At 38.4% G+C, this 20,181-nt stretch overlaps 1 protein-coding gene across 1 annotated transcript in view; it reads left to right on the forward strand.

Annotated features, from left to right (window-relative positions):
* PVRL3 (poliovirus receptor-related 3) overlaps nucleotides 1–12,690 on the forward strand; it is a 119,516-nt gene extending 106,826 nt beyond the window's left edge. Inside the window, exons 8-9 of the mRNA XM_011932758.1 lie at nucleotides 11,503–11,565; nucleotides 12,352–12,690. Coding sequence (XP_011788148.1) covers nucleotides 11,503–11,565; nucleotides 12,352–12,531 — 243 coding nt within the window. The 3' untranslated portion in view covers nucleotides 12,532–12,690. The remainder of the gene's footprint in view (nucleotides 1–11,502; nucleotides 11,566–12,351) is intronic.
* Nucleotides 12,691–20,181: the final 7,491 nt, after the last annotated feature.

Here is a 20,181-nt window from a genome sequence, read left to right on the forward strand (position 1 = left end):
TATATATTAGATGAATTTTAATATACATTTCCATTTCTTTCCTTCTTTCCTTATCATCTTATGCATTTTATTTCTCCCTGTATTATAAACCTGACAATATATTATTACTATTTTTGTTTTAAACCATAATGTGTCTTTTTTTAAAACTACAAACTGATAAAGTTATGTTCGAAGTCCATATTCTTCAACCTGAATAACTTTTCCATAACATTTCTTATGGTACAGATCTACTGATAAAACAATTTTTTCTTTATTTCACTATTTTTTTTTTTTTTTTTGGAAATGAAGTTTCATTCTTGTTTCCCAGGCTGGAGTGCAATGGCGTGGTCTCAGTTCACTGCAACCTCTGCCGCCCAGGTTCAAGTGATTCTCTGACCTTAGCTTTCCAAGTAGCTGGGATTACAGGTGCCTGCCACCACACCTGGCTAATTTTTTTGTATTTTTATTGGAGACGGGGTTTTACCATGTTGACCAGGCTAGTCTCAAACTCCTGACCTCAGGTGATCTGCCAACCTCAGCCTTCCAAATTGCTGGGATTACAGGCATAAGCCACAATGCCCAGCCTATTTTTGAATATTTTGTGGGATATAGAATTCTAGTTTTTAAATTTTTTTCATTTAGCACTTTAAAATTATAGTTTTATTGTCTTCTGTACTCTTTTTTTTTTTCTAGTGAGAAGCCAATGATAATGCTTTATTTCTCTAATTGGACTATGTCTTGTTTTTCCCTCTAGCTACATCTTTGATTTTCTCTTTATTGTTAGTTTTTAGCAATTAGATTTTGAAAGGTGTTAGAGTGACTTTCTTTATGTTTACCATTTTTGGGGTTCATTGAGCTTCATAGAACTGTAGGTTTATATATTTCATAAAATTTGAAAAATTTTGGCAGTTCTTCGAATATTGTAGTTTTCCCTTCCTTCTGTGATTCCAGTTATACAAATGGTAGACTTTTTTTATATTGTCTCACAGATTACTTAGGCTGTATTCAATTTTTTCAGCCTTTTTCGCCCTCTGTTCTTTTCTGTTGATAGTTTCTGCCTGAAGTACAGTGATTTTTTTCTTCTGCAGTGTCTACTCTGCTACTAAGGCGATCCAGTGACTTTTTCCATTTCAAATATTGTATTTTTTTCTAGCTCCAAAGTTCTTTTTGGTTATTTTTTATAGTTGTCAACTCTCATGTTTTGTTCATGTTTTCCTTTATAGCCTTAAACATATTTATAATAGCCATTTTAAAGTTTTTGTCTGCTAATTCCGTCTTATGTCATGTTATGCTTTGAAAACTCATGTTGAAGTTTAATTGCCATTGTAATACTGTTGATCTAATCACCATCTACCTTCATTAATAGATTAATACCATTATCTTTGAAGTGGGTTAGTTATCTCGAGACTCCAGCCCCACTTTTCTCTCTGCATTGTGTGCTTGCTTGGCCTTATGCTTTCCACCATAGAATGATGTAACATGAAGGCCTTTGCCAGATGCTGGCACCTTGATATTGAACTTCCCACCCTTCATGAGCCAAATAAACTTCTATTGTTTATAAATTACCCAGTCTGTGGCATTCTGTTATAGCAACACAAAACAGACTAAGACATGTTATTTCTGATTTAGTTTCTATATACTTATTTTTTCTCACTTTTTTGTTTTATCATGGTCAGTATATTTTAATTGGATGCTGGACACTATGAATGTTATGTTTTCATTTGTTTGAATTTTGCTCTTATTTCTTAATAAGAATTCAGTTATTTCTGGAAATCAGTTAATTTACTTCAAGATCAACCTGATCTTCTGGAAGTTTGTTTTTAAGTTTTGTTAGGATGGTTCTAGAATAGCCTATCTTCTAGAGCTGCTTTAACATTCTAAGGGGTGAACCTATGTCTCTGCTGGATGTCTCACATGTTCAGTGAGGATGTTCTACTTCAGCTGGTTGGATCATAAGTGTCACTCAACTCTAATTAAGTTCTGTAATTGTTAAGATAATAGCTCCCTAGCAAATTTTCTTTCTCCAACAGTTATGCTTTGCTCTGTGGATGCCCAGCCTAGTATCCCACCAGGGAACTCTCATGCAGATTTCTGGAACTTTTTCTGTGTGTGTCTTTCTCTTCTTCAGGACCCTCCCTGTTCCACAGATTTCAGTCACTTCAACTTTCCTGAATGCCGAACTCCATCTCCCCTAGTTCAGCAAGATCCTGTGCTTTTCTTGATTTTTTCTCTTCTTATGCCGCCAAAAAAAAAAAAAAAATTATCAAAAGATAACACATGTGTGTGTGTGTGTGGATATTTTGTGTGTATGTATTTTTCCATTATCTGGGATCCCAGTCCTATACAGCACAGTTGTCCAGTGTCTGAAAACTGTTGTTGTTTTATGTATTTTGTCCCAATTTTCTATTAGTTTATGACAGGAAGATTAGTCTGGTATTAGTTTTCCATCATGACTGGAAGCAGAAGTAAAAATGTATCACTTGTCAGTATAAGGAAGAAGCATTAGGACAAGATATATCAATCAAATGAAACTTTTACAATGCCTTGTGGAGTTATAAGCAGAAGAGAGAGAAAATGCCATCAGATAGACACAGAGCACGTGGTAGAGAATAAACTGAAGGAAGAAGTAGGAAGGTCATGGAAGAAAGACTCAGCGGAGAAAATCACTGGGTTTTCCATGATCCAGTAATTCCAGAAATCTCTTTGTTTAGGGTTGAATGAAAAATAATTTCAACAAGAATCCTAGGTATTAATCTAAAGTTCTAGTGGGTGGATAAAGAAAAGAGACACAATTCCCTGGTCAACAGTAGAATTGGGAGAATAACAGAAGCACAAATAGAAGTGAACTAAAAAGGAAAGGGTATTTATAAAATATTGTATTATTACTTGGATTCAGAGTTTCTTGACAGGCATAGGAGAGCAGTATATAGTAATTTGTTCCTTTTTTCTAAGGCATGACACAAGAATTCAGGCAGAATCAAAGTAATTAACATACTATGCATTCTTCATATACTCTGTACGCCATAAAAAACAGTGAGTGCACATTAAAATATTTAATTATGTCTAGTATGCAGTGAGTGGCAATGGGAAATTACCCATGGATGTGACAGGGAAGCTGGGAAACTGCTTGAATTGGGAAGGCAGCAGTTACACGTGAGGTGTGATGGAGGGTACTTAGTGTATCTTTACTCACAGCCTTAGGAACTGAAGGAAGATGGATGGTTCTTCAACAGGAAGGTGGTGAGTTTGAAGTATCTTGTCAAGGTGAGGTTTTCAGAGGTAGGGGCCTTTAAAAATTTAGGAAGTTGAAGTTTTAAAAGATATTATTGTTTCATTTTTAAGATAGGAGAATCTCGAACATGCTTGTATGCCAGGAGGAAGGAATCAGGGACAAGAAAAGTAAGAGAGTTGCAAGACAAGGAAATGATATGGAAGTTCTTGAAGGTGTGGGAATGATTTGTTGAAGTGGGGAGAAAAGCTAAAAAAGAGTGAATCGGAGGCATAAGATGAGTCATTTTTGTGAACATCCAGGTCCCTTAAGATAATGGCCCGAACAGAATGGAGAAGAGAGTAACCTAGATGCCAAAGTCCTTGATGGGAAAGCTGTTATGACTATACAGGTAGTAGCTAGAAGGAGTTCTGCTCTCTCTAGGTTTCAGAAAATCCTGGAAGAGGTAGATACCAGTTGGTGATAGCAGTTAGAGGTAATGGGTTAGGGAAAAGTTTGAGAAGGTAGGAGTTTTAAAATTAGTATTGTTTAAGGTTTACAAATTGCAGTGAGTTAGGGTAAAAGAGAAGTATGGTTCTAAGTAAGGAAGTACAGAGCTTTGGGGGATGAAATTATGAAAGAAAATAGAAGATTAAAGAGACTTAAATTTGGCATCAGGGACAATGGTTCCAAATGGAACTGTAGTTTGAAGGTTTTTTACTGCCAGAGCCAGGAGAGTGTTTAGGGTTATTTTATGTCCTGTGACAATAGCAACTTGAAATCTTAGTTCTGTCACCACTGAGAATAAACCTTAACAACTCTGAAAGCTCTACTGGTAGGATTTTAAGTATTATCAATATGGAAACAGGATGAAATATAATACATATGAAAGAGGAGAGGCTCTGGTTTATTTGTTGGATCAGAGAAGGTAAAATGTTTACTAAGATAACAAATAAGATTCCAGATTCCAGATAGCCAACTAGATGCAGCAAGGAGGAACATCTGCTGCTGAGAGACAAGGACATTGGGAAGACTAGCACACTCTAGAAAATCTTCAGAGGGAAGGAATTGAGAGTGGATGGAGGGAGGACACTGGGACTGGGCTGAAGCGGGAGGAAGCTGGGAACTCTGCACAGGGTGGCTGAGCACCAGAACTTTTTCCTAACCCCCAGTGACTCCTGGTGAAGGGGTGAGCTGAACAGTTGAGGAGTGAGCCTTGGACCTCTGGGATCCTAGCAGGAGGAGACCCAAAACCTCCACAGACACTTGAGCTGCTTAAACAGGTGGCGGGGCAGCACTCCAGCCTGTGTGGAAACCAGAGGGTTTGATGTGAGAACAGCTACAGTGGAGTATGGCCAAGGGTGCCCATCTCCCAAGGCTTGCCGTGCTCCTCTAGGAGACTTTAGCCTTCGGGTGACTGTCGGATCTGGGCAGAGCAGGGCAGTCTTGCCCTTGGGATGTGGCTAGTCTGATCTGAATGCTCCCCTCTCTTCTGGCCTCTCCCAGTCTGGCTGTGCGTGCCTGCCGCACAACTTTGAGTACCCAACCAGGGTGCTTCCTGGAGGACTGCATCATAACTCCTTCACCAGCAGACTGTGCCCAGCTGTTGGAGAACTCCAGCAGACTGCCCTCCACTGACATGCACCAGCCCACCCACAGCCTCCCTGCACCACTTTGCCGGGACACACCCATGCCCCCGTGACTCCCCTACTTCCTTGCCAGTGCATGCACATGGGCAGACCTCGCCTCCCCCACTGGCACACGTGTGACAACAAAAAAAGAAAACTGCAGACCAATATCCTTGATGAACATAGATGCAAAAATCCTCAACAAAATACCAGCAAACAAAATCCAGCAGGAAATCAAAAAACTAATCCACCACAACCTATTAGGCTTTATTCCTGGGATGCAAGGTTGGTTCAATATAATGGAACTCAGTAAATGTGATCCATCACATAAAACAGAACTAAAAACAAAACCACATGATCACCCCAATGGATGCAAGAAAGGCTTTTGATGAAAATCAACATCCCTTCATGTTAAAAACCCTCAATAAACTAAGCATTGAAGGAACATCCTTCAAAATATTATAATAAAAGCCATCTATGACAATTATAACTCACAACCAACATCATACTGAACAGGCAAAGGCTGGAAGCATTCCCCTTGAGAACTGGTACAAAACAAGGATACTCAGTCTCACCACTCCTATTCAACATAGTACTGGAAGGCCTGGCCAGAATAATCAGGCAAGATAAAGAAATAAAAGGCATCCAAATAGTGAGAGAGGAAGTCAAACCATCTGTTTGCAGATGATATGCTTCTTTACCTAAAAACTAGATAGCCTCTGCCCAAAGGTCCCTAGATCTGAAAAACAACTTCAGCAAAGTTTCAGGTGGCAAAATCAGTGCACAAAAATCAGTAGCATTCCTTTACATTGAGAACCTACAACCTGAGTGCCAGATGAAGAACACAATCCCATTCACAATAGCCACAAAAAGAATAAAATACCTAGGAGTATAGCTAACCAGGGAGGTGAAAGATCTGTATAACATAAACTACAAAACACTGTTTAAAGAAATCAAATGACATAAACAAATGGAAAAACATTTCTTGCTTATGGATAGCAAGAATCAGTGTTTTGAAAATGGCCATACTGCCCAAAGCAATTTACAGATTCAATGCTATTCCTAGCAAACTACCAATGACATTTCTCACAGAATTAGAGAAGAAAAAAAAACTTTAAAAATTCACATGGAGCTCGTCACAGTGGATCACATTTGTAGTCCCAGCACTTTGGGAAGCCAAGGTGGGTGGATCACTTGAGGTCAGGAGTTCAGGACCAGCCTGGCCAACATGGTGAAACCCCATCTTTACTAAAAATACAAAAATTAGCCAGGCCATGATGGCACACCCCTGTAATCCCAGCTACTCAGGAGGCTGAGACACGAGAATCACTTGAACCTGGGAGGCGGAGGTTGCAGTCAGCTGAGATCATGCCTCTGTACTCCATCCTGGGTGAAAGAGCAAGACTATCTCAAAAAATAAAATGAAAAAATAAAATAAAATTAACATGGAACTTTAAAATTTCTCACAGAATTAGGAAAAACTGTTTTAAAATTCATATGGAACCAAAAGAGTTTGAATAGCCAAGGCAATCATAAGCAAAAAGAACAAAGCTAGAGGCATGTTATCCAACTTCAAACTGTATTATAAGGCTACAGTAACCAAAACAGCATAGTACTGGTACAAAAACAGGTAACAGACTAATATGACAGAATGGAGAGCCCAAAAATAAAGCTGTACAACTAACATCATCTGATCTTTGACAAAGTCAACAAAAAACAAGCAATGAGGAAAGGACTCTGTATTCAATAAATGGTGCTAGGGTAAATGGCTAGCCATATACAGAAAATCAAAACTGGACCCCTTCTTTACACATTATACAAAAAATCAACTCCTACCTATTGGATACTATGCCTGTTACCTGGGTGATGAAATAACCTGTACATTAGATCCCCATGATACACAATTAACCTATGTAACAAACCTGCACATGTACCCCTGAACTTAAAGTCAAAAACAAACCTGAAAAACTAGTGTTAACACTTTTGAAATTAGGGATGAAAGCCTCTGTGACTTTAGCAAATCAGGAGAGTGAATATGGATTATAACTCAATAGAAATTGCTGTAAGATAATACATGAAAGAGAAGTTGAAATACGTATTACAGATTGAGAGTAGCCCAAGACTTTCTAGGAAAAGATACAAGAATAATAGAATAACATATGCTGAGTATCCATCAGTTAAAGTATTATAGTTTTATTCAGTACATATATATTAGTCACCAAATATATGTACACTATTATTTAAGACACTTTTCAAACATAGATACTTTGTTAATTTTTTTTTTTTTTAAATACCAAATCCTGTTGAGGACCTGGAGCAGCTGAGACTCTCATTCATTACTGATGGGAATACAAAATGGTATAGATGCTCTGGGAGACAGTTTGGCAGTTTCTTAAAAAACTAAGCATATACCTCATGCCTATAATCCCAACACTGTGGGAGAATCATTTGAGACCAGGAGTTTGAGATGAGCCTGGGCAATATAGCAATACCCTGTCTCTACAAAAATTAAATTTAAAAAATTAGCCAGGTGTGGTGATGTGTGCCTGGCTAATTCTTATCAGAGATTAGATAGCCACACAGTGCAGAAACAGATACATAATGCTTTCCATAGCCCAGTTCCTAATTCAGGGCCTTTTCTAGGGTGGGTTGGGTCCTTGTCTGCATACACAATTTTATTAAATATTAGATTACAAAAGTTACAATGATTTAATGATGAAGATTCAGAATATGGGGTAGAGAAAAGGAACTTACCCATTCACTTATTGTCCAATCAGTGCAAGTGAAGATTGTTTGTAGTGTCCAGGCACCATTTTTTCCTGTTCAAGTCTGAGAACTTTCTCTTCTTGTCCTTTATTGTCAAATGCACCACTTCTGGCTATTTAAAAAACAATCTTCTACCATGAGCAAAAGACAGCAATGTTATTATTACTTATAAAGCTATGGCTCTTTAAAATCTGTTTGTATTGAAGCAGAATAGACAGATCATTTATCTCTGTAGTTCCCAAATAGTATTAATACTTATTATATTGTTACTTATGACACTGCATTACTGACTTCCAGAGACTTGAAAGTTGTTACCACATTTAATAGGTGATGACCAAATACAGGTCTTAACCTAGGGTGTTCAGCAAAGTGTGAATGATCATTTATTTTCCGGTCATGTTAAATTTACCATTTGGAATTTTAAATATAAGCATAGAACAGCACATCTTCCAACTGAATCTTCCCTTGAACTGTTGAGGCCATAAACACTGTGTTCCTAGAATATGCTCCCTTTCAGTGTTGAGTACCCCTGCTTTCCCCCACACTGCCACGAGGAATAGGCAAGGACCATATTGTTATCAGAGACTATGTTCAAGATTTATTTTCCTTTTTTTTTTTTTTTAACTTTTCAAAATGAATGTACTACTGTTAAGGAATAGAAACAACCACCAGAAATCTTTGGTTGCCCTCCATTTGGTAGCTACTGTTTATTTCTTGGAAGCCAAGGTTGCTTAGAACATCACTTAAATTGCCTTTTTCTTCTACAAGTGTCAGACTTAGAAATTAAGTCACACTATTAGACATGAGGGACTGCTGAAGAAAATGGTATGAGCAGACTGTGGCATGTCTGTCAGAGTTTCCTTAATGCTGGTAAAAGAGGTAGTGGGTTATGATGGCTTCTACTGACTTGTCCTAAGAATCAACACAAATGTCTTTAGGTTTTATTATTGTAATAAAGGGAAACTTGAAGTGGGAGGAAATGAGATTGTAAATTGATTTTTTAAAGATATCCAGATACCACTTTTTAAAATACAGATTAACTCTTTCATGGCTTAGAAAATTCACACCCACCCCCTTTACAGAGAAGCTTCTGATTTCACCACCTCTTGTCAAGTTAGATGCAGCAGTGAGTGATGTGAAATCATTTCTTAATTATCTATATTAATGGATGGAGAATAATAAACGGCAAAGAAACAAATGAAAATGCTGATTTTAATATAAGGTATTTTTTCCCAAGTCTAATTTCCTTTGACCAGGACCAGCTACATAATTCCTAAGGCACAGTGAAAAATGAAAATGTTGGTCCCCATGTTCAAAAATTAAGGCTGTCAAGACGGCATTATTAGGTGCCTAGAGAGGGGGTGAATGAGAGGCTCATCTTCACTGGGACATGGCCTCCAGGCACCTGCCGTATGCACCATGACTGTGGGCATGTGCTCCTGAACCAATGCCCAGGCACCTGCCTGGGCCGAGGACAGCAGCAGTCACTGGAGAGGGGACACTGAGAGGGAGGCCACGTAGGACCTGGGGCAGCAAGATGGGGAAGCAGTGGCCAAGAACCACACAGATAGCAGGAGGCAGGGATGCCTGTGAGCCTAGCCTACAAGTCCCTGAAGCATGTTTTTTTGTCTCATTAGACCACTTACAACAGAAATTAATGGTGAAATTATTAAGAAATCTTAGATGGCAACTGCAAAGTATTAAAAGTATTAAACCCCAGGGGCCCTGTGTGATTGGCCATCTATTCATGACTGGCCCTGCCTTGGACTTTTACCAGTGTTTACTGGTTAATATCACCCGATCATGTGGGAAGCACTGTAGAATTATGCTGACTTTGACAGGAGGAGTGAACATGTCACATAATTTGTAACATAGATAACCTTGACATAAGATATCAAGAATTGATGACAGTTTAAATTCCAATACATTCATTAGTGAACTATTCTTATTATTGCACAAACCCACACTAAAGTAGAGGGATAGAGGAGGATGACTATGTTAGTCTGTTCAGGCTTCTGTAACAAAACACTGTAAACTAGGTAGCTAACAAACAACAGAAATTTATTTCTTATATTTCTGGAGGCTGGGAAGTCCAAGATCAAGGTATCAGCAGATTTAGTGTCTGGTGAGGGCCTTATTCCTGATAGATGGCTGTCTTCCCACTATAACTTCATAAGAAGGAAGGGAAGAACTCTGATCTCTTCAATCCCTTATAAGGGCACTAGTCCCATTTATGACAGCTCCACCCTTATACCCTGTTCACCTCCCTAGGGCCCCCCCACCTTTTAGTACTTTCACATTGCGATTAGGTTTCAACATATGAATTTTGGGAGTGTACAAACATTCAGACCATTAGCAATGGCGAAGAAAGGCTCACTACTTACTGGAGTTGAAAGTTAACATTAGGGACTATAAAACAAGACAGTCGTGATATGTGCTATAATAGAGATAAAAACAAGAACAATAGGAAAACTAGGAGTAAAAAGATTAACTTTGACGGAATGTGGACAAGCCTTGTGAAAAAAAAGAATGACTTTAGTCAGGCCATGTTGGCTAGGCAGAATTTCTACTCCCAGAGATTTGTCCTTCCAAACCAAAAGGGACAGTATGAGCAAAGAGAGTGAAATGCAGAGCTTGTTGATAGATATGCCTGCATGTGGCATATCTGATTCAGGCATTATTTTATTAGATTGACTGAACATCTATTTTCCCGACACTCAAATGAAAGCAGGGATGTAAAAATACAGAATTTAGAATTAGACAAAGCCACATTTGAATCACTATTTACCACTTACCAGTTGTGTGACTGGAGACAACTTGCTTAACTAAGCCTCAGTTTTAGTCATCCATAAAATAAAGATACTAGTCTTGTTGAAGTATTAGGTGAGATAATATTTGTGAAACACTTCAGCCAGCACTCTCTATCTGGAAAAGGGGAAAAGCAAGTAGACTTATAATTGTGATAATAAATGCTATGAAGGCTCAGAAAAGGGTGGCTATCTCTGCTCGAGGGTGTTGTGCAAGGCTTCGTGAAAGAGGTGATATTTGAACTGAAGTCTGAAGGGTGAGTCATGTGTTTGTAAGCTGAGGAAAACTGAAAAAAAATCTTCCTAGGGTGAGGTTTGAAAATTAACTCCCTTTATAATCTGTGTGGGGTGAGGGTGGGGATAAGAATGGGAGAGTAGCAAGCAAGAAAAGGATGATTATATATCCTTCAAATCTATGTATAAAGACAAAAAAATAATGTCTCATTAACCACCCCAAACCACTTTTACCTGATTCAAAATATCAGACTCTTCCACTGAGAAAAGACAGGAGACCTTCTGTGATGACTTCTCCCTCATGTAAGATGTAAACCAGTTTGCATGAGAACTTCTGCAGCAGATGTTGTCTATGTTTTCTCTTTCTTTTTTTTTTAAGACTGAGTCTTGGTTGCTCTGTAGCCCAGGCTGGAGTGCAGTGGCACGATCTTGGCTCACTGTAACCTCTGCTTCCCCAATTCAAACTATTCTCCTGCCTCAGCCTCCCAAATAGCTGGGATTACAGGTGTGCACCACCACACCCAGCTAAGTTTTGTATTTTTAGTGGAGATGGGGTTTCACATGTTGATCAGGCTGGTCTCAAACTTCTGGCCTCAAGTTATCCATCCACCTGTCTCGGCCTCTCAAAGTGCTAGGATTACAGGCAAGAGCCACTGTGCCCAACCCTATATTTTCTTCTTTCTAGAAGTCAAGAGCCAGGAGAGAGTGAGTGAAACTCTTAAAAAATATGGTTGCTTTTCTTATTCTCATGTGGAACATTTTGCTTAGTTGGTAGACATTTATAACAAGACATGATTGGCTCTTTTAAAAATAGGAATCTTACTGGTTGATATGTTTGCCATGTGTTTTACAGTGCATGTCTTTTTGTGTTTTCTTCCAGCCTGAACACTTGCCTTTGCAGACTCAGTTCAAAGAAAGAGAAGTTGGCCATCTTCAGCACTCTGTAAGTAACCATGTTGTGGCTATCAGCCCAGGTGGAGCTGGTAGCTAACATGCTTATTAAAATATCATTTAATTCTATACAAGTTCACTTTATTCATCTTTCCCCTATTTGAGTGTCTCTGCTAAGATCTGATAGTCCTTGAATTTTACTCTTAGAAGTAATCAAGTTTTATGAAACCAATAACGAGCAGAAGAGTCTGTACCAGAGACACCACAGAACATCATGGGGGGTTCATTTTATAAGTGCTAGCTGTGGCAAGGTCAAGCCAGAAGGAAAGGTCAAGACAAGATGATATTTTTGGCAGAGTTTATTTTCAGTTTTATCAGGCATATGTTCAAATGCCAGTTCATTTTTTTTGTGTCCTTTCCCCAGTTCTCCAGAGCTGAGTTGAGGTTTCTTTTGTTTAGTTGGTTTAATTCTCTGTATACCTCATATGTTCATTTCAAGCTTGAGCCTTGCTTTAGAGACTCCTGAGGTTTATAACCCTGTTCTTCTCCAGTTTACCTTAACTGATAGCAACTCCAAATTTCAAAATGTGAAACTGATCCCAGTCTCCATTAGTCACAATTTTGTATCTAGGAGCTACTACTATTCTTATTCAGGGTATTGTAAGCAACAAATGACTGAAAAATATAAGTTGTTGAACTTACCTTGCCATTCAGTAGTGTTTGGGGTAGTGAATTAGGGACACTAAACTGTAATGAATTCTATTCTTGCCTGTTTTTACCAGTGCTAGAAAAATGCAAACAGCTGCTCTGCTAATGTAAGCAATGTTTGAATTTTTAGAATGGACTAAATAGCAGGAGTTTTGACTATGAAGATGAGAATCCAGTTGGGGAAGATGGCATTCAGCAGATGTACCCCCTTTACAATCAGATGTGCTACCAAGACCGGAGCCCTGGCAAACATCATCAAAATAACGACCCTAAGAGAGTCTACGTCGACCCACGAGAGCATTATGTGTGATTTTTCTCTTTTTCCAATGGCCGTTATAACAAATGTTTATTCTTAGATTGGGGAGAGAAACTAAGGCCAATAGTTGTTTTACTGTCTCTCATATAGAACCGTCCCACTCTAAGGGTATTGGAAGTCCTAATGAATGACGTAAATCCAATAGCAAATTTCTTTTCTTCATTAAGGGTTCCTTAACCACCAGCTGTGTTTGTGAACTTGACTATAGCTTTGTGTGTTTCTGTGACAATGGTGTTTAACTGCTAACATTTGGCCTACAATGGCATTTTCATTTAACAGTACGGCATCTGCCTGTGATAACTGCAGTGATTCTCCAGAAAGAAAGGCCCCAGCTGGTACTATTAACCTCATTGGGTCTCAGCCATGCTAGCCTGTTCATCTGTAATTCACACGGGCATAAAAATGAGTTCAAAATCCATTTCACTAATTATTTAGCTGGGATTTGGATTTCCCTGACATGCTTAATACAATTACAATACCTGTGTACAAACAGAGGCCTGAGGAAAGAGGCAAAATTTGCTCTTCATCCAAACAGCAACAAAAGGCAGTTGAAACCTTCAAGCCTGTTGGTTGCTTTTAAACCCTCATGTTATTATGATATATATTCCTTGTTGAACACTGAGGTCCTGAGGGATACATATCTCTTTCTGTTTTCTGCCTACTTTTGACTAGCTGTATGTAACAAAGGCTCTTCTTTTGCTCTGTCACTGTTCCTACAATACTGTTCTTTACTAGCTAGATTAGCCTATTTTGCACCTATTAAATTCTAAAAACTTTCTTTAAATGATGTACAGCCTTTAACCTTGTTCCTCTTTTCTCTAGTATTGTACATGACAGGCTCAGCTTTCACTTCTGAAATTTCTTTCAAATGAATCCCAGCCACATAGTCTTTACCTCCCCTTCTGCATTCTTCAGACTACTTATCATCCATGTTTTATCTACCTCAGAAAAGCCTGCTGGAAAGTCACCATGTAATAACTTCTGCTCTTAAAAGCCAGGTGAACATTTAGAAAACTTAAAAGAAGAGGCACTTCAATGTGGCATGTATGTTAAACTGATGTGTCTTTTATCCCTTCTCCCCTACTTTACCTGGTCACCAAGAGTCAAGAGATGCTAAAAAGTAAATAATATAATGACTTGTCTACTGGGGTATCCTATAACACTTTAGTGTCTGTAAATGTCTGTCTTGAGTTTTCTCTTCTCCCTTTGCCAACTTTCCATCCCTGAGATTGACAGTAATAATTACAATGAGGTCATAACAGAGCAGAGGTGGAAGGAATGCAGTTTCACATGAATGTCCATCAGTTCCCTCACATCTTAAGGAAAGCATCTTACTTTGTGTTCTGGAAGATTAGAGGTGTGTCAAAGATATAGAAAACACTACAAAGAGTGTTTAGGAAAGACTGACATAAGCAATAAAATACATAAAGTAGTGTATATTTCCAACCTAAACTTCAATGGTAGAGGAGAATGTTAGCACAGATTTCTAATGAGATGCCAAAGATACATTATGATTTATGTTGTGCTGGCTCTAGTTCTTTTTTGTGTGTTTCTTTTTCCTAGTTGTCATGCTTTATCAAATTATCTAGGTAATTCTACAGCAGAAATATATTCTCCCCCATTTACCCGAGTGACCAGCAACTCTGGGAGAAAGGATGCTTAAATTTCAACTCAATGCTTTAGCTAGGTAATGAGCAATTTTAAAGTCTGTAGCTGTAAGGATCAAAGGGTAAATTCCAAGGACACCCATTGCTACTGTGCTACCTCAGAGTAGGAGTGTACTGCCCTTTGTAGCAAAGAAAATATTCAACTTTATTATTTGGAAGGCCAACACTGAGTTAGTATAACTGAAGGTGTAGGAATCCTGGCATTTGTTTTCCAATAGGAGGATGGCTGTGATCAGAGCTCTGCTTGACAGGGAAGTGTTTCATAAACACTGGATGTTATGGACACAATAAGGTAGCACATCATCTCCTTTAGAAAGCTTCAAAAATGTCAATGCCTTACATGTTGGGGATGGTTTCCAGGGTCCTGCTGGGAAGTAAATTGTTGACTTAGTTTCACAAAAGCATTCTATAGACCCAGGAGAATAGCTGTCTTCATTTGCACCAGAGAAAGGGATTTGGAAACACTGGTTCTCAGGAGCCCTGTGACCTGTCTTCAGCACCCTCCATACTTTGAGGAACCCACTGTCTACCTTTTAAAATTCTCAGTGTAGTTATGGAAAAGAAATTTCAGGATGTAGTCTCACCTCTCCTGCAGCCAGTGAATTCAATTATCTTCCTTGCCTTTGTGTTAGCTATGATACTTCTTTAACATACTGGTAGATGGTATAACTCTTGGCCCTTTACACAGATCACATAAGCTCTATAATAGCTTATCCTGGTGCCTTCCATCTGTTCTCTCTAAAAACTGGGCTAAATAGAAAGCAGTTTTAAAAGAGTTTGATCAACCAGCCCTCTCTACCAAAAATTGCCATCCAAAAGTAGCCTGTTGATCTCTAAATTTGAAGCCTAGACTACTTGACGATGCCATTTAAATTTGGAATTTAGATTCTTAAAGGTCAGTGATTGGGGTTTAGGGATATAATCCACAGCTGATATTAGATGCTCTTCCCATACACTCTGAAACAGAAATAAATCCCCAGAGCGCTTATCTACTTATGGTCGCAACTTTGCATTTCTGGTGGGGGTGTGCATGCTTACCTTAAATGCACAGCCTTTATTGCCTATTTTGTAGGCAGCCCAAGTTCCAGGAATGTGCATTGTTGCTACAGTAGCAGATCACTATGTTCTTTACACACCACATGCAATGGTATAAGAAGTCCACGCTCTTTGGGGCATGTAATAGAAAATTCTTACCTGGGCTAGGCTTCTGTGTAATATGTGCATAATAGATACTTAAGAAATGTGCTGAAAACTACAATGAACTGGTTTCCCCATTACTTTCCTATGAGCTTGTTTACTTAAAGGGACAAGATAGTTTCTTCATCCTGCTATTGCAAATGATTTCCTAAGACCTCTTTCACAGTAGTCTTTAAATTCACAGTAGAGCCTTCCTTGAAGCCTCATTCCCTGGAGTTTGGAAGATAGACCATTTACCAAGAATCAAAAGAAAAGGTACTCCCAGCTTCACCCCTTTCAAGCCATTGAAACAGGCAAGTCACAACCTGTCTGGGGTATCATTTGCAACCTCTCAGAATTGTGAGAGTTAAAGAAGATGATAATGGATGGGGAATTGGAGAATTGTAATCTTCCTTCAAAAACTGACAAATGCTTGTGACTGTTATCTTTGCATATTGAACCTAAACGTCCAGGGTCCTTGCCAGTATTGAGAGTACTGTAGTTTCTTTAGGGATTACCAAGTGGCAAAATGAAAAATTCAGTTTGATTTAATTCACGTATAGCCAAGTCCAAGTTAGAGAGATTCCTTTCACTATAACAAATAATTGTCATGTGAAAAGCTTTTTATCTGAATCTTAGCTGCTTAGGCTTTAGCTAGAATTGAAAATGCATATTACTATTAGCAGTATTTACTCTTATTTTTAAAATTACTACTAATAGCAAGTAACATTATTGAGTATGTAGTATGGATTGGGTTCTAGGGCAAGTACCTTACATGAATCATCTCAAGGAATAGAACCAGACTCCTGTTTTGCCCTCTTCCCAGGAGCTCCTGTGGGGACAGACAGGCTCATACTCTCCTACTGTACAATCATAGGGTATGCTGAGCATCAGTTGGCTGTTACTGCTTTCACATCTGCTTTTGGGGAGTGGGGAATATAGTTTTTACATTATTTTTAAAGCAGAGATATAAGAGAGTATATGGAATAAAACCCTAAGAAATGTTTATTGACAAAAGCAAGTACATATGCTCATTTTTTTTTTTTTTACAATGGGTAATCCAAATGCTCAGACTCTCATATTCATTAGATTACCCATAGCTGCAAAGACAACCAACCAAATAATTATAACCACTCCATCTCAGTTGGCTCAATTTTAGTGGGCACAGACTTCTCTCTAACATCTCTCCCTCAATTTAGTTGTTCAATATGCTCATTGCTCTGTTTGTTTCACCTTTATTGAACTCTCAGGAGTGGCGACACTCCTATGCTGGACAACTGGAAAGAAGCCAAAAAGGCAGAAGAATAGAAAAGCATCAAATAGAAATGTCACAGTGCCCACCCGTGGCTCAGCTCTGTGGTTCTCTTCTTCCTGTGTTTGGCTGACAAGGACCTTCCTTCTTTCTGAAGTCATTTGCAGACCTTATAGCAGGACAAGGGACTTTCATCCCTGTTAAACTAGAAGCTGCTATTTGCAAGCTTATTTCAACTGTAGACTATGACTGGATTAATATTGTTATATCTATAAAAGTATTGGGTTTCCTCCGCTAGAGAAAATTATAACCTGGCCTTTGCCAGTTTGGGCACTCACAATTATTAGGTTGTTTTGGTAGCCTTCAGTAGATAGAAATGTGTGAGGGCTATAGGTCTCCCAACCTCACCAGGTGGTACTTTACACTGAAATCAGGTCTTAGACCAAGTGCTGTGTCATGTGTGTTTATGAGCAAGCAGGCACCAGAACAGTCATGCAACCTGTCCTATAAGCTTGAAAAAGTCCCAATTCTGTCCTTCTGTGCAACCCAACATTATCCTGCCTAGACGAGTTATTAGAAGTGAATCCAGCAATATTCTAGCAGATTCAGTCAGCTGAGTCAATTCTTAGTTTCACTTCTAAAAGAATAAGTTAGAAATCCCAAACTGCTGGACTTGTCAGATTCTTATATACTGCTCATGGTAGGGCTAGGGTGCCCTACAGTATTTGGGCCAATCCATGTATCTTTAACGCCATTAATTTGATCGTTGGAAATATTTACTTATTAACAGTCTCTGTGTTAAGCTACAGATAAACCTTTTGTGGTAGTGTCTGAAGTGACTAGAGTTTTTTCAAATGCTAACAGCCCTGAAGTTGTATTCCCAATTAGGATATGTCAGATGTTAAGCAAGCACCCCCAGAGTAAGTATTATGACTGATTAACATATGCCAAAATAATTTTTGAAAATTATATCAAGTATAACAGAACTTGTTAAAGATTTCATAGGTTATTATACCCTCACACTAGGGTAGAGTGGAGCTCTTTTACTACTCTAAACTCAACCTGCTGCATAGAGTTGAACTGGCATTTATCCTTAGTGACAGCCTGTTCTTTCTTAGGGGTGTGTGTGTGCGCGTGCGCATGTGAATGTCTACTGAAAATTTGCAGCTCAAAAAAACATTTTGCAGTTCACATGTACAAGAGAATCCCACCCCTGCCACCTTCTCTCAATACTTGAAACATTAGGTTACCTCTATGTTTTTTTCTTCTGTGTTTGTTGTTATTCTCCACTCAAGTTTTAATTTGACTGTAGAAGTTTGAAGCAGAGTAGACTAAAAATAAAAGAGAACGTAAACAATTCAGAAGAACATCGAAAATTTTGTCATACGTTTTCAATTGGGGCAATGACATATAAGTTCCCTCTGGGCCTCAGGGAGAGAGAAAACTACCATTGACAAATAAAAACATTCTCCATTCCATTAGTTATGAATAAATCAATTCCATTAATCCTTCCCCCAGAATATTCTAGTCTGTTTGGGGGCCGAAGTTATGATATATATCAAATGACATGCCTCCCTGCATCAAAAAGTACTAGTTACATTCTGTTGTCTTAAAAGCTGTGAGGTTTAGGATTAACTTCCATAATTTCAGAGGAATAGATGTTTTGAATATTGTTGCCATATATATTTACAGAAAACAACATTTTCGAGTTGAAAATGGGCAGGGTACTGTCCCCTAAATGGTCCCATTCTGTAGCTGTGTTTACAGCTGCCACTAGCACATGATTTCTAGAAGAGGCATATCAGCTGGACCCAAGGAGATACACTCATGGACTTAAGATAATTAGATTATAAATGCCATCCCACACAATCTTTAATAAACAAAACCCAGGTGAGCTATATCATTCTTTTGCTGCAGTGAAAGATGGGAAACCAAACAGTTGTCCTCTTGTGGTTTTTCCCAGCAATACAATTTATAAAGTTCCTATAATCAGATGCCCTATGACCCAGCAGGATCCTTGGTACCATGACCTAAATTGGTTGTATTTATTATCCTAGTATGGAATTTGACTGTGAAAGTTGATTAGAGACCTTGAGGGAAATCCTCCCTGGAGATCCAGAACATCAGATTTGCTATGCTGGCTTAGAACTGTGGCCTATCCTACTACAGATGTGTCTGTCAGCCATGAAGAGATGTTTTATATGTCTCTTCCAGAAGTTAATTTCCCCTGATAACTCACAGCGGATCTATGAATACCAGAGTTGTACGTGATTTTCCAAGTGAATGGGCGCCATTGTTTTGGTTTTAAATACCCTTTCCAGTAATGACTGATATTTTTAAAAACCCTACCCTAGCATGTTGATCAGGCTAAATTAAGTTCCTCTCTCCAGCTTTATTGATGGCTCAGTGCTCATTATATTTTAACTAGAGGTAACAGCAGTTTGTCCTAAATGCATTAGTTTGCACTTGTCCAGGTTGTAGCTCCTTTATGCCTCTGCTTTTTCCACAAGGTCTTATGAGAACGTATTGCATATATTCCCTTCAGCCAAGCATTTCAATACCCAGACAAGTGTTTGTCATTTTAGGCCTCATTGCATACTTGAAATTCCAAGTCCTTTTTAAAAGAAATGTTAAGTAGCTGATGTTGCTACTAGGTCCCTGGATTATCCCACTTGTCCATCCATAAAAGTTCCTGTTTATTCTCTACCTTCTGTTTCTATTTCTAAGTCAATGCTTTAAGACATAACATCTGCTCCAGCCTATTCACTATCCATGTGGTTTTAAACTCTTAACTTCTTTACTTCTTAGCTTCATCCTTGTAAGTGCTCTCTACCTCACAGGGGTTAATGAGGGGGAAAAAAATAAGATGTTTAAGGGTTGTTTTAAGAGATAGATCCTTCTTTTAAAGTGATTTTATCAAAGCCCCTTGGGTTAGAAATGAGAAACTCTATAGCTATTTTTTTTTCCTATTCTCATTTTGCTGTTTTTATTTCTGAAAAGTGATCTGTCTGAAAAGAGCCTTATATCTGGTTTTAACTTCTCATTAACCCTTTTCACAGTGAAATCTCTACCTTATCTATGCTCTGAACTTTTTATTTATGGAGCCCAAACTAATTTTCCCACAACAAATACGAAATACTTTTACTTCTATCATTAAACAAATTAATGTCCTTCACAAAGAAACATCTTGCTCTTCCTACTAGAAGTCAGAAGCTAATGAGGTCTCACTCTGGCCCTAGCAAGATCTCACAATGTGCCTTGGTTCTCCCTGTGTAAACTGAGGTAATCCGGCTATTCCCCAACACCCAGGTGTTGTGAGTCCTAATAAATGGTGAAAAGCATTTTGCAAATGTTCTGTACTATATAAATGCATAGTGCCTAATATGGAGAGTCTTCAAGCAGAAATGTGCTCTAGCTCAATTCAGAATACTAATTCACCCATTGTTTTCAAAAGAAATGTTTTACTAACCTGCGTTTTTTGTTTGTTTGTTTTTGGTTTTTGTAAAATTAGTTTCTAGTCATTTGAACTATTTTTATTTTGGTGGGTAG

Source organism: Colobus angolensis, unplaced genomic scaffold (assembly GCF_000951035.1).
Source record: "Colobus angolensis palliatus isolate OR3802 unplaced genomic scaffold, Cang.pa_1.0 Scaffold98, whole genome shotgun sequence".
NCBI classification, from domain to species: Eukaryota; Metazoa; Chordata; class Mammalia; order Primates; family Cercopithecidae; genus Colobus; species Colobus angolensis.